Source organism: Enoplosus armatus, chromosome 17 (genome assembly GCF_043641665.1).
Source record: "Enoplosus armatus isolate fEnoArm2 chromosome 17, fEnoArm2.hap1, whole genome shotgun sequence".
Classification (NCBI taxonomy): domain Eukaryota; kingdom Metazoa; phylum Chordata; class Actinopteri; order Centrarchiformes; family Enoplosidae; genus Enoplosus; species Enoplosus armatus.
In genome coordinates, this window is record NC_092196.1 from 11,344,960 (window position 1) to 11,369,750 (window position 24,791).

At 40.9% G+C, this 24,791-nt stretch overlaps 3 protein-coding genes and 1 non-coding gene across 4 annotated transcripts; 2 read left to right on the forward strand and 2 right to left on the reverse strand.

The window, feature by feature from the left end:
* Positions 1 to 1,518: 1,518 nt before the first annotated feature.
* On the forward strand, positions 1,519 to 10,316 carry sdr42e2 (short chain dehydrogenase/reductase family 42E, member 2). The gene is made up of 11 exons (XM_070923782.1): positions 1,519 to 1,956; positions 3,158 to 3,253; positions 3,894 to 3,951; positions 4,153 to 4,271; positions 4,482 to 4,557; positions 6,046 to 6,128; positions 6,738 to 6,875; positions 7,201 to 7,266; positions 7,860 to 7,923; positions 8,027 to 8,100; positions 10,074 to 10,316. The coding sequence occupies exons 1-11, from the start codon at positions 1,519 to 1,521 to the stop codon at positions 10,314 to 10,316; spliced, it is 1,455 nt and encodes a 484-aa protein (XP_070779883.1).
* An 859-nt stretch (positions 10,317 to 11,175) lies between these two features.
* On the reverse strand, positions 11,176 to 11,257 carry trnal-uag (transfer RNA leucine (anticodon UAG)). The gene has a single exon. It is a non-coding gene; the product is annotated as a tRNA-Leu (tRNA).
* Positions 11,258 to 12,469: 1,212 nt separating this feature from the next.
* Positions 12,470 to 19,436, reverse strand: cdr2a (cerebellar degeneration-related protein 2a). Its single transcript, XM_070923395.1, has 7 exons — positions 19,278 to 19,436; positions 17,718 to 17,830; positions 16,361 to 16,509; positions 16,026 to 16,202; positions 14,841 to 15,155; positions 14,378 to 14,660; positions 12,470 to 14,229 (listed from the first exon to the last, which is right to left on the reverse strand). The coding sequence occupies exons 1-7, from the start codon at positions 19,354 to 19,356 to the stop codon at positions 13,945 to 13,947; spliced, it is 1,401 nt and encodes a 466-aa protein (XP_070779496.1). The 5' UTR covers positions 19,357 to 19,436; the 3' UTR covers positions 12,470 to 13,944.
* Positions 19,437 to 20,191: 755 nt separating this feature from the next.
* On the forward strand, positions 20,192 to 24,496 carry mfsd13al (major facilitator superfamily domain containing 13a-like). Its single transcript, XM_070923986.1, has 7 exons — positions 20,192 to 20,392; positions 20,862 to 21,176; positions 21,277 to 21,705; positions 22,103 to 22,257; positions 22,369 to 22,452; positions 22,651 to 22,794; positions 24,355 to 24,496. Exons 1-7 carry the CDS (start codon positions 20,192 to 20,194, stop codon positions 24,494 to 24,496), a joined length of 1,470 nt encoding a protein of 489 aa, XP_070780087.1.
* The last annotated feature ends 295 nt before the right edge of the window (positions 24,497 to 24,791 follow it).

Below are 24,791 nucleotides of genomic sequence, written 5' to 3' on the forward strand. Positions count from 1 at the left end.
AGCGACCACAAAGTGATGTCTCATGGCGACTAAAAAGTGGCGACCACAAGTCTGTATATCTTGCTTCATGTAGGAGGGTGGGGGAACTTTTACGTGTCTGTGTCCAACGACCCCTGTTGTCTCATAATCTGTTCATGGCTGTAGGCCTAGTTTATTTGGAGTTACAAATAGAAGCTATTTATTGGTAGAATTTCTTTAATATATATTTATAAGTTACAATATTTAAAGTTGTTTACTAGGCTTTTTTTTTATCACATGCTCTAACGGTTAGAGCATGTGATAAAAAAAGCTTTTTGTCCAAAGGTAATTGTGGCATTTGAGCTTTAACTGGGGATTTTGGACCAACCACAGGCCCTCTGTGGTGTGACTTTGGGTTCCTCTCCACTGTCCCGTACCTGATAGAAGATTGTTCATGTCCAGAAGGATCACTGACATCTAATTCTTGGAAACTACCAATCAATCAATCAATCAATCAATCAATCAATTACGTTCACCTTCACATAGTTTGTGAAATGCCCCTTAGGGAACACACACACACACACACACACACACACACACACACACACACACACATATCCTGATCCTGGAAACGCGATCCTCGCTGCTGCCGCGGCGCTGCGCGTTGCATCCAGACATTACGGCAGGAGAGTCCTCAGGTAAAAGGTGCCGGTGATTGACAGGTGAGAGAGGCGACGCATCGGGAAGGACCACGAAAGCAAAGTGGAGGCATAGACTGGACTAGTTCATGAGCCATCTGGCACAGGTATGGGTGTGAGAGGCCGAAAGCAACATTAAGGTAAGTGAATTAATGAGTATTAAGAAAATATGAAGTGTGCACGTGATGGCAGTCTGATCCGCGTATCGGTTATTAATCCTACTGAATGCTAAATGAACTATTAGCTGATTCGTTTTGGAGACAAATAAGAGCAGAGGTCTTTGCTTCATATGACGTGTTTGTCAGAAGTTATAGAATGGGCACATTATTGACATCTGACTGATGACAACCTGTGAAACTTGTTTGGGAAGCTGTGAAACATTTCTTGGAAAGATCAGTTCAGTCGACATATAGTGACCTTACAATGGAGTCATGAACTTTGAGCTTGCTGTTGAATGCTGCAGGTTTCTTGGGGCAAAAATCCCTTAAAATGCGTGTTATGAATGAAATATCTAATGGACATTTTACTGTTATTCAGTTTGATATACAAATGAAATTCTGGCATTCTGTCCATTTCAACATTTTCTTAATTTCATTACAAACTCATGCCATGCAGCCAAACATTGTTCAGATTCACAGAACTTTATTTCAAATTCTAGTGGAGACCCTGAAGTTTCCAAATATACCAAGTATACCTGGCTAAATGAGAATAAAATGATGAAATGTGATGGAGTGGCACAGCCATCAATAAAGAATACAGAATATGCAGTTTATGGTAAAGATTACTCCTCACAGGTTCAACTTTAATGATAATAAAACAATGACTAAAGTATTTTCCTGCCTTTCAACCAGTCAGGATATCTATGGAGCTGTGCGGTCCCAACATGAGTGAGAGTGGAGGCTCTCTGTGCCAGGTGAAGCACCTTCCCCGCCACAGTGTCCCACTGTGTCGCCTGCAGGCCAGTGGACACCACATACACAACCTCCCCCACGTCACCCACCAGCCGTGGGTCAACCACCCAGCCCCGGCCGTCGCCTCCAGCCCGGCAGTGAGCATCCGCCACAGGGTGAATGGAGGCATGGCGGCTAGCTGCAGCAACCCGGAGTGTGCGGCCTCCAGACTGGGAGAGGAGGCGGCGCTGGCCCGTGGCGTCTCCACAGGGAAGGTGGTGGTGACGGGAGGAGGGGGATACTTTGGGTTCAGGCTGGGGAGAGAACTGGCCAGTCAGGGGATGTCAGTGATCCTTCTGGACATGAACAAGCCTCCCTGTGATATCCCCGATGGAGCCATCTTCTATCAGGTATGACAGTGGAGAGGAACCTGACTCTGTTCCCACTGTGAAGCTGAGTGCTACATTTATTCATTCTGATTAATATTTCTCTATTTCCCCAATGTTTCCTGCATTTTACCCAATAACTTGCACAGGAGACACACAACACAACAACTGGCAATGCTTATTCAGCCATACAGCTGTGGTTAGTTTCTTTTTTATTTCTGGCATTTTTAATTATTCTGCAGATTTTGGCAGGTATATTAATTACTTTCACCTTCACATAGTTTGTGAAAAGGAACAGAATCTGATAAAAATGGTGAGAAGTTAATCGTTCAATTAGTTTTTTAATGAGAAAACCATACTACATATTAATAAATAGTCCAGATACATAACTGTTCATTTAATTTCAACCAGGGGTCTAGCTTTTTTTCTCATATGTTAAAATTACATCTTTCTTTTTTAATCACAAAAATGGTTTATAATCTAGTTTTGTCATAACATAACATGTATTTAATGCATATTTGCAAACCTGCACATTCATTTTCATTGTTATTTTTATCTTATTTGTTCGATTCAAACCACTGCTGACTGACAGTGTCACACATGACCTCATGTTTATTGTCTCACATAGAGACATATGAGAAAACATGCTGTTCATTGGTTTTTATTGTCTGCCCTCTTGCAGTGAAAACCGGTGCAGTCCTGCCTGCAGCAATATGTTTTACTTCTACTACTTTAATTTGGGTTATAAATGTCATGAAATACACAATATGTGGTTCTTCTTCTAACTTAGACTGCTACGTGCAGACTTGAAAATCAACTCTTAGTGTTTCCTTCAGCCAGCGTCAGTGTGTCTCTCTGGTTAGTCTGCGTGCTGGCTGGAAACAGACACAGGTGAGTGATCCTCCGCAGAGCGCCAGCTGCTGACTGGGTCAGAGAGGGTGGAGACGTGATTCAGGTTTCACCTGCAGGCCCCATGGCACACTTACCTTAATTACAACTGTCCTTTCATGGGAGAGTTATTGACTCACACCGCCACATGTACTCATGTCACTAAACCTGCAACGCTCACAACTTGAGAGTACACAGTAAACATACTATTGACAATAACATATAAAAGTGCTGAAAACACTTTCTGTCGTCTCTTATGGATGGTGCTAATTAAGACAAGTGTCTTCCGGGTTGGCATTAATTACTTGAGGTCACTTTTCCTCCCTTTTTCACACAGAGTGACATCCGGGACTATTCTTCCCTCTATAAGGTGTGTGAAGGGGTGGTCTGTATATTCCACACAGCGTCTTACGGCATGTCCGGACCAGAACAGGTGACTTCCCTTCGTGTGTTCTTTAGCGTCTTCTCGCCACGTAATTCAAACAGAAGTCAGAGAAACAGACTGTTTGTAGTGAGGATGCTCATAGAATGAAGAGGTTTAACTGTAGAAAGAGTACTTTATTCTCTTCAGTGGCAAAATAAAGAATACAAATTCAATTTTCATGTATTCAACCTTGATATTCACTCACATTCAGACACATTGAGGAACTAATTGAATGCTTTCTACTAAGGATGAACCATTCACTCAAAGGAAATGAGCTCTCTAAGCCTCAAAGTCCTCTGTAAATCATTATGGTAACATACCTCAAATGAGACTTTCCAAGCTCAATAATTAATGTAGGAATCAGTGGCTGAAGCTAATCCGCCGAACAAGTACGCTAAGTACCAGAATTCCTTGTGAGAAGATGAATACAATGATGTCTACTTAGTAGAGGTTTATAAATGAATGAGAGCCAACGTTGTTCTCCTCTTACGCAGAGAAGAGCACTCCAACGATTTAGCATTGCATTAGTCTTAGCATTGCTAACTGATGGACAGCTTTTTATTCCACACATTCTTCTTCCTTGTCAAAAACTACATGACAGAAAGGGTGTAGTTACATGTTTCTGTCTGTCTGTCTGTCTGTCTGGCAGCTGAGGAAAGAGCAGGTGGAGTCAGTCAATGTTGGAGGGACCAATAATGTCATAAACGGTAAGGATACATGTAGCACTGATAATCAACGCATTATCACGAGAAAACAAGCTTTGTTATCAAGAGATAACAAAATAATTAACTTGTGATCTCAAGATAACGGCATTAAAAATATTATTTCATGGCTGTTCTTGGCTTCCTTAGCCATAGAAAGATACCTTTGATACCTTTGCTGAGCTGTGTGTATTTGCTCGCTTTCAGTGTGTAAGGAAAGGAGCATCCCCCGGCTGGTGTACACCAGCACCATCAATGTGGTGTTCACTGGGAAACCCATTGAGGAGGGCGATGAGGCTTCAGTGCCGTATGTGCCCCCGGATGTGGTGAGTAAAAGAAATGAATCAAACTTAAGTGAACTTAAGTAAATCGTATCAACTGAAATGTTACCCATAAATGACTATAAATGACCCATCCACCCATGTATCACCAAAACTTGGAACCAACATAAATATCCCATACATGTGCCAACAATAAGACATTTTCAACACTCGAGCGGGCAACATAATGCAACTACATGTGTCTTTCTGTTCCAGCACATCGACCACTACTCCAGAACCAAAGCGATTGCAGAGCAGACCGTCCTCTCCGCCAACGGATGCTCCCTGAAAGGTGTGAAACTATCGGTGACGGCACGATCACACAATTACATGAAAAGGGTGCAATCAGGACAGAAAGACTGACAGGGAAACACTGAGGCAATGGTTGCCATAGAAACTCAAGTTGCAATCCAATACAACACCAGTTTAAATTTAGAGCTAGACACAACAGGAGTGCAGCAGTCACGTGACACTACATCTGATTTTCTAATATATTATAATCAGTGCTGGAATGTGACTAAATACATTTACTTAAGTGCTATTTGTACAATTCTGAGGTACTTGGAAGCCACTATTGTACTTTTTACTCCACTACATTTTTTTTAACTTTAGCTACTAGTTGCTTTGCATATTTAGATTATTAATACAAAATAAATTCAACTAATAAATGATGATGCATTATGGATTAAGCTGAAAATAGCTCCACCTTTACTTGCTACATTAGTGATGATACGCATTAATGTATGTAATCATTTAAATCAAACAATATAATATATGAAGATTTTGAGTGCAGGACTCTTACTCGTAACAGAGTATTTTAACATTGTGGTATTCTTACTGAGTTCTTCCTCCACCACTGATTATAATGGGTCTCAAGTTCCTCTACCTTCTTTACGTTAACAGGTGTGAAGCCTCCCATTCCCTCCTTCAGTGTAACCTCACACCCTATCAGTGATCACCACCCTATACATTCAATTAAGCTTAGAGCTACAGGCTGCCTCATTATTATATACTGCAGGTCAAAGGTCATGTACCTGCTGCAGGAGGATGTGGTTTACGTCCGTCCCCCCCCCCCCCCCCCCCCCACTGCCTCAGGCTGAAAAGTCTGGTGGCATAAAGACACGTCGGCAGTGGTGGAAGGAAACATAGTACATTTACTCAAGTACTGTTATTTTAAGGTACTATGCTACTTTATAATACACTTCAGCGGGAAATATTGTAGTTTTTACACTACTAGATTGATTTGACAAATATAGTTTGCATTTAAATACAAGTCCCAAAGAGCTCAAAAATATATTTTCAAAAAAGCAACGAACAAAAATAAATAAATCAAAAAAGAAATACAAATTTGTGGAGCAGAACTTATTTTTTTCTTCTTTACTACCCCCCTAATCATCTCATATTATCATGTCTCTCACTGATGCCTAATAATGTAATATATCATGATATATCACTCACTTGTTCTGTGGAACAAGAGCTTTTACTCTTGATACCTCAAGTATATTTAGCTGAAAGCACTTCTATACTTCTGCTTTAGTAGTATATGAAACATGTGAAAGAGCGTTTATATAGTAGTTACCTGCCTTGATACACACACAGTGGAAAATGAGAAATAACAGCGTGGAAGTGAGGAAGCCACCCAAGCCTTTTTTTTTGCTAAAAATACGAGTTTGCTGATACTGACTGTCAAAGTTTTCTCCTATTTTGATATGTAGCATCATGTTCCAAACCACACATACATGCATATATTCAGTGAAGGTTTAAACCCTCTCTTGTGAAGGTGGAGGCCTGCTGCGGACCTGCGTCCTGCGGCCCTGTGGCATCTACGGACCTGAGGAGAGGAGACACCTTCACAGAGTGATGGTGAGCCACTAACACAAACACATATTAATTAATATTATTATATTATTGATTAATTCCTATCATGTTGGCACTGGGAAACAAACATATATCTTGTAATGTCTGAAGCTTCCCTGGCAGAATGTGTTTCTGCCTGCAGAGTTTACATTATTGATAGAGTTCACCAGGCATCCAGTTACAGCCACCTTTTCCTCCAGTGTGTCCTCTACGAGGCAGCAGTGCAGCCCGCTGAAGGGCTGGATGTGGTCGGTTATGTTCTGGGTTTACTGTAAGTTTGACTTCTCAGGATGAAAAATGACACAGGCACTTATAAAAATAAAAAAAACTTTATAAAAAAGCAAATCTTTAGTCATAATCACTCATTATTACAGGATAGTTCTAGGTTGTAAAAATATTGTTTCACTAGTTATATAAACAAATACAGCAGAAAAATGTAAGAAAGTCTATTTACATGTAAAGTTTTTGTTTTCCTGTTTTTTTTTCCTTTTTTCAAGTAAAACAGTAAAAGGACGTGATGGAATAATAATCAGCGGTGCTGACCACAAAACAAACAACAAAAGAAAATCAAACGGTCTACTCATTGTCCCTCATCTCTCTCTGTCTCTCTCTCAGGTGAATGTGGAGCGTCGGCTGTTCAGCTTCAGGTTTGGGGACCCCCGGGCCAGGATGAACTGGGTACACGTAGATAACCTGGTGCTGGCTCACACGCTGGCGGCTGAGGCTCTCGCACTGCAGAGGAGCTGTGTCGCTGTACGTCAACACCCATAGATCCATGTGACCCGAAAACTTTCTGCAGTGAAAGCACACAGAATAAAGAATATTTTTAAACGTTCCTTTTTTAGTATCAGTAACCTGTTTATGACTTGAATATTGGTTATATTTAACTCAAGATGATTTGTCCCTCTAGTGCTTTGGTCAACCTTTCTGTTCTGCACATCACAAACTAAGATCAAAGATAGGATACAGTTGTTAAATGTGTGTATGTTAGCGAGCACCACAAGCTACTATTATTATGTTATTATAGTTTGACTAAAGATACTGTGCAGTGTCCCCATTGTTTTCTGTTCTTTTGCAGAGTGGACAGGCCTATTTCATTAATGATGGAGTTTCAGTCAATCTGTTTGAGTGGCTGACACCGCTGGTGAGTTCAATAATAGAGTCTGCTGATATTCTATATTTTTCTTACTGTCAACAAATCTCATGAAATCCACCAAGCTGCCAACAATTAATAGATCCTACTAACAAGTATTGTCTGATAAATGAGCCACACTGTTGCACTGGGTGACACGTTCCCTCACGTGCTCTGCCGTAAATACTCACATGCACCAAATGTGTGTTAATCCGCAGCTGAAAATAGTCCCCAATAAATGCACTATTTACTCCCATTTGAGTAATGTTTGCTAAAAACCACAGTGCCCAGCAGTTTTAGAAAATAACTGAGCCTTTTTAAAATATAAAACTACATGTTTGTGACCTGTTTTTAAAGATTTACATATTTTAGAGCTGAGTGTGCAGTCAGGGTATTTAGAAAGTAGAAGTAAGGAAATTAGGGAAATTAGAAAGTATTGCAAGATGGACAAATGCATTGCTAGTTTTGGCCTTTTCATGGGATTTATTGACAATAAGAAGAAAGGAATAACTCCTGCCTTTTCCTTTAAAATTTCAAGGATATTTACAGTTTAATTGAAATGCATTTTGTCAAAACTTAAGTGGATTTTCATGTTGCCATCGCAGTTTGAAAAGCTGGGCTACAGCAGACCGCTGATAAACCTGCCTGTTTCACTCGTCTATTCAGCAGGTAGCTCATCTCTCCTTCTCTAAAATGTGTGCATCTTTTAAATATCTCTTCAGATCATATTTGTTTAAACATTACTCTATGTATGTTTTTCTTCTCTTTCCAGCCATACTGGTGGAATATTTGCACGTAGTTCTGAGACCTGTGATAGAAGTGCCTCTCCTCTTTACCAGAAGTGAGGTAATTATGCTTCTTTCTGCCTCACTCGTCTCTTTTAAAACATTTATTTTTTCTCTAAGACTTCAAATGAACCAACCTTTTCTGCTCTTGAGCATGTTCTTACTTCACTTTTTTAAATGTCGATTTGAAGAAAAAGTCAAAAAGCAAAAACTGAAAGATTTTATAACTCAAAATCCTGAGAAAGGTCTTTTAGCTGTCTGACCTGGATGAACTGAGATGCATTATCTATAGCATGTGTGAACATATGCATGCATATGTACCCACCTAAAGTATGTGTCTCCTGTGTTGGAGATAGGTTACCTGCTCTCTGATGAGTAGATTCTTGTTTAAGTCTCTCCCACAAAAGTGAAGACAGACTTCATTAGGGCGGGTATTTTCCTATCAGCCCCCCCCCCCCCCGCTCTCCCCCTTCCTCGTCTGATACTATCTCTTGTGCATGAATTATGGAAAACCAAAGGGAACCTTTAATTAATTCAAAAATATTGGCAAATAACAAAATCCCCAAATTCTCATAGTTACTGGAAGCATTTTATCACTGGTCTGTTCTGCGGTCTGTGTTAAAAAACACAAGAATTGTAATGTATCAGGATGAAGGCAGTTTGCAGTAATCCTGCCCGGGGAGGCCGTTACGATGCATCTTAAGGAGCCTCCGTCACGGCCTGTAAGGTCCTCATGAATGTGTGATGAGGCAGAAACCAAAGCTGAGCCTGTGGGCCTGCACCTGGAGCTCATTCTGTCAGACAGCCGCTGGCCGGGGGATCGATGATTTTCCCGTGAATAAAATATAAAAGGCTGTGGGTCAGAACAGGAAGTTCAAGACAAAGTTTACAGGAAATGACCTCAGTACAGTGGCTGTTGCTATGGTGAGCACAGCCGGGCAGCCTCTCGCCTGGGCTCAAATGATCCAGCCAACTCTCAGGTTAAGCCATCGCGTGACGTGCTGAGGAGTTTTTCCTCTCGCACATAAATTCCACGTCAAACTATACATTTGTGACCTGTTTTTAAAAATTTATGTCTTCAGTAAGAATGAAAGGGCTTCAATCTGAGTACCACAGAAAAATACTAAGAAATGGGCGAACACATTGTTGGTTTTCAAGGGATTTGTTTACAATGAGAAGAATATAGAATAATCTCAGCCTTAATTTCCACACATAAAACTGCAACAAACTACTCAGGTAAGATTTTTCTGACAAACTTTTACTTGTAATTCTGTACTAGTTCTTTTACTTGATCTAAATACTGCTAGCAGGCTAATTTTTCTGCCCTTGGCCAGATATTAAAGAGGCACTACCACATCCCCAACATTAAAAACTACATTTTTTTTTAAAATATCGTTTGAGTCCTGAATTCAGTAAGGTAATGCCTGTGGCAACAAATTATTTTTTAATGCAGATTTGTCACAAATGAGGGGAAAATTGAAGGCAGTAAAAAAGTACAGCTACCTGAGGGAGATACATAAAGTCAGGATGATTGTCAGGTCAAACAGGAGGAGCAGGACTCAGCTGTTTGTGGTTGTAGAGTGTCTTAACAATGATGATATACTGGTAGATCAATACACAACAACCCGGCATAAGTCACACAGCAGAGCTTTGTAAAAGGTGTGTGCTGACTGAAGCAGTTTTGCGTCATAAGAAAAGAAGAACTGGCTCTTGTGGGAGGATGAAAAGCTGGAAAAGAGCTTTAAAGAACTATTCTTGTCCTGCTGGTGTCTGTTTGAACTCTTCTATCACTGTGTGTGCTTCACATGCAGACACCTTATCCCTGAGCGGTAAGAAGATGCAGTAACCGGAGGCATCCATCAGTCACAGGCTATCAGAATAAAGTTTTCCAAATTGAGGTTAATCTGAACCATTAGCTTGGCAGTATGACCTCTAACTTGGTGTGGACTTCTCTGCAGCAGCTTGAGGAGCTTCTAGAGATGATTTCTGTCTGTGAACTACATTTAACACAAATGAACTGTCTTCCACTGCAAGGTGAGGAACATAGCTGTGAGCCACACCTTCAAGATTGACAAGGCCCGTCGAGAGTTGGGTTACTGTCCGAAGCCCTACAGCCTGGTGGACTCCGTAGAGCAGTACCTGACGTCCAGACAGCCTCGCTCCAGCTTGCCTCCTTTCAGTCTCCCCTGGACCTCCTGGCTGCCCCGACACCTCGTCCTGCTGCTGCTGATGGGTCTGGCGCTACTCATGCTATCCTGCGTACTCTGTCAGAACTAGACAACTTTCACTGGAAAATACAGGATGGACAGCTGCACAATAAGCTATCTCAAACGTAATTTATAATCAGAGACTTTGCCTGTTAGGAAATTAAATGTTTTGTTTAGATATTGCAAAAATGTCTCACATTATGTTTTTCCTCACAAACTGATGATGTACTCTCACCACATGTGACTTATTAATATAGAATAAAATATGCCCTAAAAATACGTCAGGTTATGTAATTTCTGTGCTTCATTTTTCCTTTTTGATGTTGGTATATGCGTGTCTGATTTAAAAATGATGAAACTACCTGATACTACGAGATTAACGCTGACTTGTGTGAATGTTCTGGACTTCTCTACAGTTTGAAGTTAAAATGATTTCATTAAAACTTTGTATTACAAATATTCAAACTTTGATTGATTGTATTTAAAGCATGCTTCCAGTTTCTATGATAAAGAGTTGTTGTGATTTACACATCTTTAGAAGTTAATTAGTATTTAAGTAGGACATTTTGTACACTTTTAGAAATAAAAGCATGAACAATAAATGCCAATGATCATTTTATATGTACAATGAGCACATTAATTCCCTCTTTCCTTTACTTAAATAAAAATGAGAACTTTGAGTTGAAAATCCAGATATATGAAATACATTTTAAGTGTTATCCAACATTTGATGACAAAGCTGGTGTTTTTGTCCACATGCAGGGTGCCACAAGAGGGCGCACTTACACTGCCAAAGATGCTCCCAGCCGTATCTAACGATCCCTAACGGTGAATTGAGCCGTACAAGTGGATATGCGAAGTGTTTGTAGTTCGCGTGTGTCTGCTGACGAAGTGTGTGTGATTGACAGATCCTCAAAATGAAACAATTTTGGCAGCGGTGGGATTCGAACCCACGCCATCGAAATGACTGGAGCCTAAATCCAGCGCCTTAGACCACTCGGCCACGCTACCACCGAACCACAGAGTACTAATCTACAATTAAATTACTGCTGATTTCTCATTTTTTCGTATCTGTTCATGGTGCTCACGCGACACACCCAAGATGTTAGCTGTCTAACGTTAGCATGAGCTAATAGATAACGTTTTTATGTTGTTATTCTACTATTATTGATTAAAATACGTTACAGGTCTGCGTCACTGTCAGCACTTATTTACACCGCGTGACATTCACTTACAGCCGATTAATTTACTTCAGATTAGTTTTGTAATTTGTGTAAACGTGATTCATTTTCACAAACATATAAAACATTAAATGTAAAGGTTTGCTGAGGCAATGATTTACTCAGTAGCACGATGCAAAAATACTCCAAAAGTCCTTCATTGAAACGCTGCTAACACAAGTACTCATTGTTCATCACAGGATTATATTTGTACGTATACATTTTTACGTAATATTGGATTATCATGAATGACGCGTTGACTTCTATGAAGCATTTCAATGTTGTAACAGGTGGAGAAACCGATTTCAACTAATAAATACCAACCGTAATCCAAACTGTTAGCTAGCGTTAATTTACTGTTAAACTAACTGGCATATTTCACTCTTGTGGAGTCGGTGTATGTTTATCAAATGAACTCCTGTGTTACTTCCTCTGAGAACAATGCAACTCACTTCACGGCCAATCTATAACGTTACTTCCGAGAATCCAGTTTTCTTGTTTCTGTACTGTAATTCATTTCTACAATATATCAGGTCCAACTCTCAACACAGACCTCTGCTGTGATGCCTTTGTGAGACTTTTTTCTGTGCTTGTGCTTGTGACCTTGCCAAGACCTTGTCCCTTTAGGCAAGCGTGGTATGCAATCCCCTTGTTTGGAGGTTTAATGGATTTGGGGCGGGTTGGAAGCAGGATGGGGGAAATCTCACTTATGTAAAGCCTAATTATGAAAAGACACAAAGCCCCATTAATTGTTAGCTGGACCACATAGTACATTGGGGGATGGAGGCCTTGAGGAATGAAGAGTCCTCTAGGAGAAAATACTTGTTGTTGTGCGTTTTGATTGGACTGTTTCTACAAAACACTACAGGACAGGTTGAAACATCTCTGCACACACAAACTATGCAGTGATGCTATCTCTCTTGCCTCTCTTGCGTGCACTGACGAGGCCAGAGTTGGGTGATTTAGACAGTAGGACACAGAGAATACTCAGCAGACTCCTGCATCAATGTTTTTACTAGTTAGTTGCAAGAAAAACATGTTAGTCTTCATGGAGGACACCTATGATCATACAGCAATGCCTTCTGTTAAGTTTCACAGCTTACAAAACAGCACACTGCTAAATGCCCCCAATATACTGTATTTTAGTACATCAGCATTTTCTTTCTAACCATCACATGGGAAGTGAAAGTAAAATGACCTTTTAACACTATTTTGAACTCAGACTTGCAGTTTCAGCAGTATGAGGTCTGTCAGGTTAGTTAAGTTCAGCCAATAAAAGTTGCGGTAATATATAATATGTTTTAATGATTTAGATTTAAAGGGTTATAAGAATAAACTGTTATTGAAGTCTTTCTTGTTGTTTAATGCTAACCTGATAAACACAATTTCCGTTCCATATCAAGAGCAGGAAATGTCAATTTGAGGCAAAGGAAATAGTTTATAAAACGAGGGAACATTTGTCTTTTGTGCTTTCCATTTACCTGTTTTTAAATCACCTGTGTCAGACAGAATATTCACATGCACAAAATAAGCACCACAGTGTACAGTCACTCTCTCCGCTGACCAATCTGCTCTGAATATTAAGCAAACAAAAGAAAATAAATATAACTTAATCTTCTCTAAATTTCTTTCAAAAAAATAAATAAAACAGAAAATGTGATTCAGTCATAAAAAAGTGCAGAACTGTTACGTGTCCTGCTGGCAGAGAGACACTCGTCAGACATGACATGAAAACAGAAAGCAAATTCTATCAACAACAGTTTTCCAGTGATATTTCTCTGGTAACGTGCCAATGACCCTCAACTGGTGAACCAACTATTGCCAACATACAAAAACCAACTCTCACGAGCCGTTAAGCTAATTATCATAAACTCAAAACTCTTTAGTTATTACAGAGCTACAGTTTTCATCCTATTACAACATTCCAACATTTCTGTTTACATAAGTCCTTCATCTCCCACTTATATCAACACACAAACAATAACCAATGTGTGAATTTCTCTCCCAAGCACCAAACGGACATGTGGTTAAACACTGAACACTGTTGGAGGTGGACATAATACTTTACGTCGATTTAGAGGTCAAGCAACACTGGAATGAACTTTTCACTAGCCGAGGACCTGATTGTACATATTTATCTAACTATAAATATCTCCCCATACAATAATTCTTTACCATCTATATTTTTCTGCATGTTTGTTGTTGAACTTTGGAATGCTTTCTTACTTCAAATAATACACCTGCTTTATGTAACATCTTTTATAACACTGTCTCTTTTGATGAGGACGGAATAAAAGGAACAGTGCTGACTAACAAAAGTATAGGTGTGTCACAATGACAAGAGATAAGAGGACTGCAGCGTGTGTACTTATTGCGACTGCATCCTCTGGACATTTTTTACAGCAAAGCAACCTCTTTTTCTCAGTTTCTCCTTTGTGAAAAAGACACAAACGAGTCCCAGGATGATAAATGACAGGATCATTTGGCAGGGCCCCGGAAATCACTGTCCTTGACTGGACGTCTGTTCTCGCTGAGGTCCTCTTTGGTCTTTTGGATGCAGGTGAAGATCTCGTTGAAGAGGGCCTTGTACTCGGGCGGCTGGCCATCTTCCAGAGCCCCTGTCAGATTAGACAGAGTGGCTGAGCTGGATAGGCGGCGGCGGGTCCGGCTGCTCGCAAAGGGAGTGCTGGACGTCTGGACGGCTTTATGGCTGAGCTCGTCCGTCGCCTGCTGGCACCGCCGCAGCAGCTCATCATATTTCACCTAGACAACACACATTTTAGGGAAGTGCGTACATGAGAAAAAAATCTTAGATCGAAAACACACGATGCAACAAACCTTCTAATTGACAAAGTAAAAAGCCTCTGAATATTTCTACATGAATTGCGCCAGGCCGGCTGTGAATACACACCTGCAGTGCGCTGTACTGTGCGTCCACCTCGTTGAGCAGAGAGATGCCCCTCTGTTTCACCGCCTCCGCTCGCCTTATACACAGCTGCTCGTGACCACGGCGAATCTCGTCTGGGTTCGTCGCTCTCAAAACACTGTCGCTGTTACACCTCTGCCTGCTGTATCTTCTCCGCTCCTCATCCTTTTCTACCTTCTCCTCCATCTCCTCCTGCTCCTGGCTGGGCCTTTCTTCTGAGGCAAAGAATACTGTTTCAGGCAACAGCAGCTGGTCCAATCTTCTGACACTGGAGGGAGCAGAGGAGACATGCAGGCATTAAGTCTTAAGCATTGTGTGAAATTACACCTGTTATAGGTCTGTACTTGTGCTGTATATCAAAAGTTGTATCACCAAGTGTCAGTCATAAAGAAACTGAGCCAAAATAACTTGACAATTTGAATCTAGTCCGCATATAAGTCAGACGTACCTGTTGGCACAGTCAGCGCGCCACAGAAGCCGCAGCTGCTCCACTTCGGCCTCCAGCTCCTTCTGCCTGACCCGGCAGCCGGCCAGCAGAGCCAGCCGCTGCTCCAGGCTTCTGTTCTCCCGGACGGTCACCTCGCTCTCCCTCTCTGCAGCCTCCCTGCGGCTCCGCTCTGCAGCTATCTGGCTCTGAAGGGTCTGGACGGAGCGCTGGAGAGCTGCATTCTCCTCCTCGGGGTCTTGGCGTCTGTCTCGGTCATAGAAAGAGTCCTGCGGTGACCAGAGTCCATCCGCACGCAGACTGTCGTGGGCTAGATGTCTGAGCCAGGACAGGGCAATGTCAATATATGTGTGAAAGTTGCAGATCAGTTGCAAGATAAATAATAATAATAATAATCAGACTGAGATCACAATACATCAATAGCTGCAAGGGCATTATTTGATTCACTGACTAAAACCTCTATAAATAGTGTTCATTATTACCATTCACGCACAGAAATTAAGCTTTTCAGATAGTAGCATGTATTTTCCCCCTGGGTTTCGCCTCTCGGGGAACTAATAGTTTGCTTTCTTCTTGCTGGAGGTAGTTGGGGCTATGTGCAGCCTGAAGGGGAGACTACTATATCATAACTCACACATTTTCTGCTAAAAATCAAAATGTAGTCATCATCAGCTCCTCATAAATGTCTGCTGGGTTGGATCAGTGCATAGCATTTACCTCGAGTGTAGGAGGCGTACTTTACCAAATTCTAGGGTAACAACTGTTTTGTTGACTTCTCTGCTCTCTCCAAAGCACATCAACCAAGCGGCATGACACATAGCGAGCTACAGCAACGGTGGCGTGTACGTATTAATACACTGCTAACAATGGGGGCAGGATTAACTTCCTCCTCCTTTGGATTATGTCTAAAGGAGGAGGTCTGGTCTGGCTCTGGGTGACCTGAAAGTGTACCAGTCAGCATACAAGGGGCTGAGACAGCAGTGCACCGAGGGTAAGAGAAGATCAGACAACAGGACAGGAGCTCTTACTATTCAGATGCTTTCAACTCCCCCTCACTTCTCTGGTCTCGGTAAATCTGGGTCAAAATTTCCACTGTGATTTTATCTCACAATCTACCGTAATTTCCTCTCTGAAAGTAGTTCCTCAGTCGGGTTCTGTACTTGCAGCAGAATGACACACACACAATACCTGTCATGGTGTAAGTCATACAGCTCTTTGAGACAGGAAACACTCTGTGCTCCGAGGTTGCGTCGCTGCTCTGCCAGATCTCTTTTGTTTCGCTCTGCCTGGGCAGTCTTTAGCTCCTCCACCTGAGTCTGCAGGTCCTCCATGTAGGTCTGAAGCCCTTCAATTGCCTCTGTTAGACTGAAGGGGAAAGAGGAGAAAGACGACACTGAGGTTCTGCACTTAATCAAATATGTGATATCCAGTGTACTGAATATTATCTTCTTACATTTAGACTTTAGAATAATTATGTAAAATATAATTTGAAAGCCAAATGAACTGATAGCAAGTAGACATGCCTATGAATCTTCTGCTGGGCCAGGCGGTTGTCCTGCACTAGTCTCTGGTTGCTTTGCTCCAGATCCCTGGCAGCCACGTCTAGCTGCTCGTACACTTTGGCATGCTGGTCGTTCATCTGGCGCAGCAGGTCCACCTGCTTGGTCAGGTACTGGTGAACAAGAGAAGGAAATGACAACGATTTAGCTTTGTGTTTAGCTTTATTTAAATGTGCGTTTTTGAGGCTTGTTATATGGTATCGTAAATAAATTACACATGTAGATTTGTCTGCAGTCAGTTAGTCAGCTAAAAATGTTGCATATTCTCCATCCTCTCCAATGTGAGAATGGCATCGTTTTAAATCTGAAGACGTTAACTTTGGCTCTGGAAAACTGTGTTGGACACTTTTTAATTTCATTTTAACTGATCATGAAAGTTATCGTTAGTTGCAGCCCTACATGTGTGTTCATAGATTTGATTTCTTGATTCTGATTCAGAGGAGAAACACAAGCAAGTGTCTAAAGTTCCTAATCCTAAAACATGTTAATATCAGGCACTTGATTATCACACAGTAAAAAGATCTAAATGCAGAGCTGCAACACCAACAAGACCCAAAGAGAAAGAGGAAGTAGCAAGTAATGTTTTACACATTTTCACATTTGTTTTTTTTATCCCAGGCCAACACATTTTATTACCAAACGAAGCAAAGAGCTGCCAATTAAGGGCCTGGAAAAGGAAATATAACATGAGTCTGGGAGTTATATTGCATGGTGAACAAGAATATACTAATTATCTACACAGATGTTTCTGCAATAGCCCACTATCTTCTTTGGAACCGATATGTCCATTCATTCTTTCCACCTTTGAATTATCTAAGGTATTTGACTTGTACACTGGCCTTGTAAAATGTACTCAAACAGCAGCACCTTGTATCACACACACACACACACACACACACACACACACACAGCTTTGACACTGTCATTATTGCTGTGAGTAAGACCAGTGGCGGACAGTGCATGGGGGTCAGAGAGACCTATGGGGATTACCATATCAACCTCCATAAATCCTCGAGCCACAGGCCCTCTCAGTGCAGTAAACAAATTAAGACTCTTATCTTTGCTGAGCTGCTGAATGCCCATGTCCTCTAACTCAAATAGACTCATCTCCCTGTGTGGTCTCATTCATATAAAATCACTACATTTATGCAGCAACAACATGTATGGTCGCACTAGATTGCAGAGAATGGATGATATACTATGTAAACACGTGTTTTGCGTGGTGAAATGGACATGTCATGCTCACACACTGTCCTCGGAGAGAGTTTAGTGCTGCTGGAGCCTCAAGAAGTCTGATTAGTTCCTTCCTAAAGTTTATCACCTCTATCTCCTGCAGCTGCTCCTGGTTGGTGGAGTACATCTGCTGCAGGGCCTGCTCCAGCTCATGATTCCTGTCCAGGAGGGTTTTCCCCAGCTCTGCTGCCAAATGGAGATCTGTCAAAACACAGGAAAACATGTAAACACAAGATATGAGATAGTTTCGATGCCCAAACACAGGCAACGGATAGAAACAGACGTGTCTAACTAGATTGTCTCACACAGTTAGTATCTGGCACTGGTGAATCACGGAAGAATCTAAGGCATGCCTTAGGATCTCCTTGTGACCCTTTCTCCCGCTAGATTCTGGATCTTGTCCAGCATCAGCGTTGACTAGCCCTCTTAAGTGAAGCATGTCTTATGTGGGACTACTAGAAGTACTGTCAATAATAACGCAATGAAACCAAACATGTGTCTTGTAATAAGCAGTGTATGCCCCGTGGCAACCAAATAACAACCTTGAGCCCCACTCTGAAGTCCTTAGAGTTGGTAGCAGAGAGAAAGGTGTTGCAAAAACTGTTAAACATCATGGAGAACGCCTCAAACACGTTCCTAGATCTACAAAAAAAAGCAGAGCATCTTCATTTTCATTCACTGTGGAATGCCACAGGAAGTCTTTCCTGCCTGTTGCCGTCACTCTGCACAACAAGCTGCCTCTGTGTCGGGACTCTCCTGCCCATGAAGCCCAACATTTTTTTCCTGCAACTAGGACAGACCACTCACTTTGTCATTTACTTGTTCATTCGTGTATTTGATAATAATAGTAATTCATTCAGTTATTTTCTCGATTGATATATTGTTTTCTAATTGCTGTAAATTGTCAGAAAAATAGCAAATTATACCAGAATAATTTGATCCCAAGGTGATTTGCTTGTTTTATCCACCCCACAGGCCAAAATCCAAACATATTCAATTTACTTTTAAACAAACAGAAGCATTAAATATTCACACTTTAGAAGCTAACACATGCGAATATTTGGCATTTTTGTTGGAAAAATGACTTATTTGAGGGATTATCAAAATCAACTAATGATTTCAGTCTGCCTATATGTATCTTGTTTGCATCTTATATTCCTGTGAGTATATACACACAATGTATATTAAATGTTCAAAAATTACATTTTAACATAAAGTATGCATGCACAATCCACTATGTGACTTGCCTGTTGTAACTGCAATTTATCTCTGGCATTGATAAAGTACTCTCTTTATCTCAAGCCCAACTTTGTTGGCTGCAACGTGCATGAAAAGCAAATTTATCATAAAACAATCAACACAGGACCAGTGACAGCCTCAGGAAACCCTGGCCACAGCTTTCACCCCATGACTACTGTGAGTCCCTGTCACAAGAGTAATAGACTATGGATTTCAATCTCATTTCATCTGTGAGCCCATTTATAAAGGCTTCAAGAAAACCTTTGTATCATAACTCATGTAATAATAACTGATGTCCATATGGCACAGTTACATTATTCTGCTGCTAACTGTCTGTGGGGTAATAACACATAAGCCCACGCAGTAAGACAGAGTTTAGGGTGCGACCACAGAGCCGAGCAGCTCTTACCGTGTTCAAGGTCCTGCGGGTCGTACCAAGACTCTCCATTCTTGTCAAACTCTTCCTCCAAAATCATGTCAGTTAGCATCTTTCCGGTCGCGGGGCGAGCGAGGACTCCACCTGACAGTAACCTGACACACAGGTAGGAGTGTGTTAGCTGAGCAGCTTGAAGTTGTCCGCCGTTCACCACCGTGTGTGGAGAAATGTCAACTACATCCTCCCGGTGTGTGAGAGGCGTTAAGTCTGTTGTCTACAGCAACGTGGCAAATCTCTAATACACCCCAACATCCGGTAGGTGGCAGATATAGCGTTAGCTGCAATATAACTGTATAACTATTTTCACTTTCACTTAATTTTAATCGAATATTCAACTCAACTTTTAATACCTCTCACAGTCCAAGGTCTACAGGAAAGGCTTGACAGTTAAATATGTTTTTAAAATGCTGTTTTTGTCGTAACTTCCTGCTTCAGTTGACAGACATTTTTGTCGACGAATCACGAAGCAGCAAGCGAAACCAAAGAACTATTCTGGCCAATCAGATGTCTGTTTGTTATTTTGAAGCCCCGCCCCACCCGGCAGCCACAGAAATCGAGTTTGACAAGATTTAAATTTAGTTGGGGGAGGTTATTCTTAACGTGACACAGTTTCACGAAACATTTAGGAGGGCTGTTTAACGAGACGTAACATCAACAGTGACATGGACATCGTGAAAACGAGACAGCTGGAACAAGAACAAGCTAAGCACTGAACGCTCTTTTACTCTGGAATATTGACCAATTTCACTATTTTTGATAACAGTAGTACTTTTTTTTAGCAATGCTAAACAACACCAGCTTAAAATAGTTGTTGCAAACGACAACATTTCCTCTCTCCAGCTGGTTAGACCGACAGGTAACGTGGTTGTTAAGTTACCTGAGCTGTCATGGCCGTGGAGGAGAAACCTGCCTCCGGAAGAACGAATGTAGGCCGACACCTGATAAACTTTGGGGTCAATCCCGCAGCCCTGGCTTATGCCATGACTACACTGGGGTCTTGCATGATAAACAATATATTCAGTTTCTACTATGTCAAACTCTTTCTCAATAAGTACAAGATATCAGAGGGTGCATTCCACCAATCACAAGTGAGTATATTATCATGACACATTGCTGTTCCTTGTATGCATATCAATATCTGTGAAAGACAGTGACATTATTAGTGCTGCTTTCCTTTGAAAGAGGGCTGCAACTTATGACTATTTTACTTATTGATTAAACTGTTTAATATTGTTACTATTGATTGATTAATTGTTTAGTTTATGAAATATCTGTTAATAATTAAAAATGGCCATTACAATTCCCCATTCGGGGTGATGTGTTCCTATTGATTGTTTTGTCCGACCAACTGTCCAAAACCTAAAGTTACTAAATTGAAGAAAAGCAACAAATCCTCACATTTGAGAAGCTGGAATGAGCATATGGCATTTTTGCATGATTGATCAATTGAAAGATTAACCAACAAAATAGTTGTGTGTTAACTGTTATGTTGATTGACTAATCAATTAATAGTATCAGCCCTACTTGAAGCATATTTTTTTTTATAAATCTCCATAGGTGGTGTACATGGTGTGGAATGCAATCAATGACCCTCTCTTTGGCTACATGCAAGATAACTCCAGGGTGCCGTGCTGCTCTCAGCGGCGTCTCTCCATCCTGTACGGTGCTCCCATCTACTCGCTGACTTTTCTTCTAGCATGGTTCCCATGGCAGACTTACGCCCCCGGCGACTGGTTGAGCGGCTTACACTTGACGGTGGCGCTGTGTGCTTTTGATGGCATGTTGACTTTTGTGCTGCTGGCACAGTGTGCGTTGTTTGCAGAGATTTCCAGCCACCATCAGAGCAGACTAAGACTTGTGAAGTACAGCCAGGTAAGGACTTTGTACTCTGCCTCCATATTTCTTCTGTATGCCACTAAGCCAACAGGGTGACTGTCCATCCTTCTCATATCCCCTCCATTTTATCTCCCAGGTGGCTTCTCTCATTGGCTCCTCCAGCGTCCTCTTCTGTGGTGTGATGTCCAGAAACATGGAGGACTTTGCGGCCTTCCAAGCCTTCACAGTGCTGATCGCTCTCCTGAGCTGTGGCTGCATGCTCTATACAGGCTTCCACAGCGAGAGCCGCTTTGATAACCAAGGATCTGGGTCAGATGCACAGTTGTCTGTTGACCAGACTTCCCATAAATCAGGATTTTCCTTCTCCATGTTGAGAACTTTGACGTGGCAAATCCTGACCAACAGGGATTTCCAGCTTTTCGTGCTCATGAACTTCTTCCAGGTTTTCATGTTAGCCTTCTTCAATAATTTTACAATGATATTTGCTGAGCACCTGATTCCTCCGAATGTGCTTCCATCACTGGCCAAGAGCATCATGTACGGAGCGGGATTCATCTGTCCACAGGTATTATAATGTGTCTTTTTGTCCTTCCATTTCCTCAAAGGACCATACTGACAGTTTTGCTTGGTTTAGTCCATCTAAATCACACATCCTTCACATTATTGCTGACATTGTCATGTGTTTTCAGAGCATTTTCCTCTCTTTCAGGAAGTCATTGTTGTTTGGCAGTACAGTAACAGCACCAGCCTTGATTTTAATGTATTGTTTAAAACTCTCCCCTATTGGTGCAGTGAAACTCCTTATTCCTTATTGTTTATCTATCTCATGAATACAGTGCTTTTTGGAAGCCCACTCTCAACCTCACCCAGATGTACAAGCACCTGAATGTACCAACAAGCTTTCAAAACACTTGATGTACCACTTTATAATACGCTACTCTGTATTTATGTCTCCATCCCAGCTGTTAGTATTGAGCTGTCAGAGTCTGCTCCACAGTCTTGGCTACTACAGGATCATCCTCTTCGCCTTCTACATGGAGGCTACTATGGCGGCCATCATGGTAGCACTCGGTCCTCAGCACTACTATATCCTGGCATTTTTCCTCACCGTTAACATGTAAGATGTTAAATCAATTCTAACATTCTTACATTTTTTTTTTTTTTAGTAATTACAGTATATAATCCCTCCACTTTGATACCTACACTCTCTCCCTCACCTCCTATGCAGGATCATAATCCAAGCAGCCTTCAGTCTGTTTGGCTTGCCTTTGGCTGACATCATTGACTCAGATTTGCAGAAGTACAAGCGCCGGTAAAAAAGAAAAACAAAACAATCTATTATGTCTAAACCTATGTGTTTTTACAGTACTACATAAAAAAGGAAAATAGGCAATGGCACTTTTGTAACCAGTGCCAAATATTCAGATGTATCTAATGAAGCCTAATGATCAAACAAATGTAATTTGACTCGTGGTATAATATTTTTATCATGTTTTCCCTCCCTCTACAGTTCCCCTCTGTCCTCCATGGTGTTTGGGACGAATGCCCTGTTCACTAAGCCGGCTCAGTCTCTGGCCCCTATGATAGTGCTTAATGTCCTCAACCAGTTTGGATATGAACAGCTGAAGGAGGCAGGAAGGGAATCAAATTCAAGGTACAGATAGTTTCTTGCTTCTTCTTGACTCAAAACTTGAGCCAAACCAAATAACTAAAACTGATGTTGGCAGTGATGGGCATGTTGCCTGCCCATCACTGCCCGAGGATTAGTATCACTCTTCACCTTTTATCTAGATAGATAAAAGGTAGATTGTTAATCGTTAATCGTTAATGTACACTAGTTTTAATTCACTATCAATGTTTGTTGACTCCTTTTAGAAATAAAACACCACAATCTGAGAGAAAATATTAATCCAGCTGGTGATGGATCTGCGTGTTTTATTGACTTTATATTACCGGCAACCATTTCCCAAAGCGTAAGTGTTCACTATAGTATGAAATTAAACTTTCAGTGAATTGAAACATGCTCAAGATAGATAATCCATCAGTGAGCAGTTCCCTGTCCACAGCTGCATTACAGTGCAACAATAACATCACTTTGACAAATGAATGTTTGTGTTGTGGCGATGGATTGAAAGCTTTTAAGTATAGCTTTAAGACACAGTATAGCCGTGTCTTAAAACAATAGTCAGGTTCCCATATGTACACTGAAACAGGTTTCATTCGCTGTTCACATCACGTGCACTTGTAATGTAAGTGATGGGGAACTAAATCCACAGTCCAGACCACGTGCAAAAATAAATTCTAAAGTTTATCTGAAGTTACTGTGAAGCATCAGCTCTCTTAGTTGGGTAAATCAAGTGGGTATTTTCCAAATTTAAAGTCTTTTTCGTACATAATCCTCTCTTTGTGTTACTATCCACCAGAGCTCAACATGAAAACACTGACTGTGGAAACACAAAGAGGATTTTATACTAAAAGGACTGTAACTTTGGGAGATATCTACTTGATTTGATGAACTCAAACTGCTGAAGCCTCATAATAACTTCTGATACATTTTGAAACATATTTTTGCGGGATTTTGAGTATCTATAAATATAGATTATACTTTGGAAAATTAACACTATTAATGTAAAGTATGCATAATTTAGCTAATGGTTTAAAATGGCTTCAAGTCATGACTGCTTGGATCTCTATGGTGACAGCCGGTTTTATTTTTGTTATTACAATACATACAATTTTTTAGATAAGCATTTGGATTGAAGTAGAAGTAGCAGAAGCAGAGTGCCATAATGATGACTTTAGCTTTAACTACAGCAATTTAAAGCTTACACAGAAATCACGTAACTCTAAAAGCTAACAGCAGTTTCCTTTTTCACGTCAAGTTTATCTTCAACAAAGTCAATGTCAATGATTAAGAGACAGCCCTCTAACACTGCCTTTTATTTCAAAGGTCACAGGTAATATAATTTCATCAATCACAACAGGCATGTATAAAAAATGTTTTTAAAAACATCATCTCTCTTTTTCATTTTAAACTATCTCCCTAACAGTTTTAGACAAAATGGTAAAATAGTTAAAATAGTTTTTCCGTCATGGTAACATTAATGTAAGAAACATCCACATAAACACAGTCAACACACACAGGTTGTTACAGTTTCAACTAATTGTCATAACAGTGAAACAGTGTCCTAACAAAATCCTTCCCTGTTTCCAGCGCCTTGGAGAGCCTCCACAGTGTCATGTTCTACTTGGTGTGTCTGGTGCCCATGTGTGTCGCTGCTCTGCAAGCTCTGGCGTGGAGGCCGTTCTCCATACGCAGCAGTCACACAGTTGACGTAAAGTACATTGACAGTTAACTTCAATATTGTCAGCACTCATTTCTTCAGCTGGGATTCAGGGGGAAAATCTTTATTGCTCAGTAAGAGTGATGTGTAAATGACTGAAATGTTGAGAGACTCCAGGATTACATTGATGCAGTTTATGAATACATACTGAACAACTGTAAATCATCTTGGTGTGCTGACAGGTGACACCAAGTAGATACAAATCCAAACATTTAAAGTAACTGTAAATGTTTGAGATGCTGCAGAGGGAAATAATAATCTATGTGAAGAGGAGAGGCTTTATTTCCTTAGTGACTCTCATCGCCTG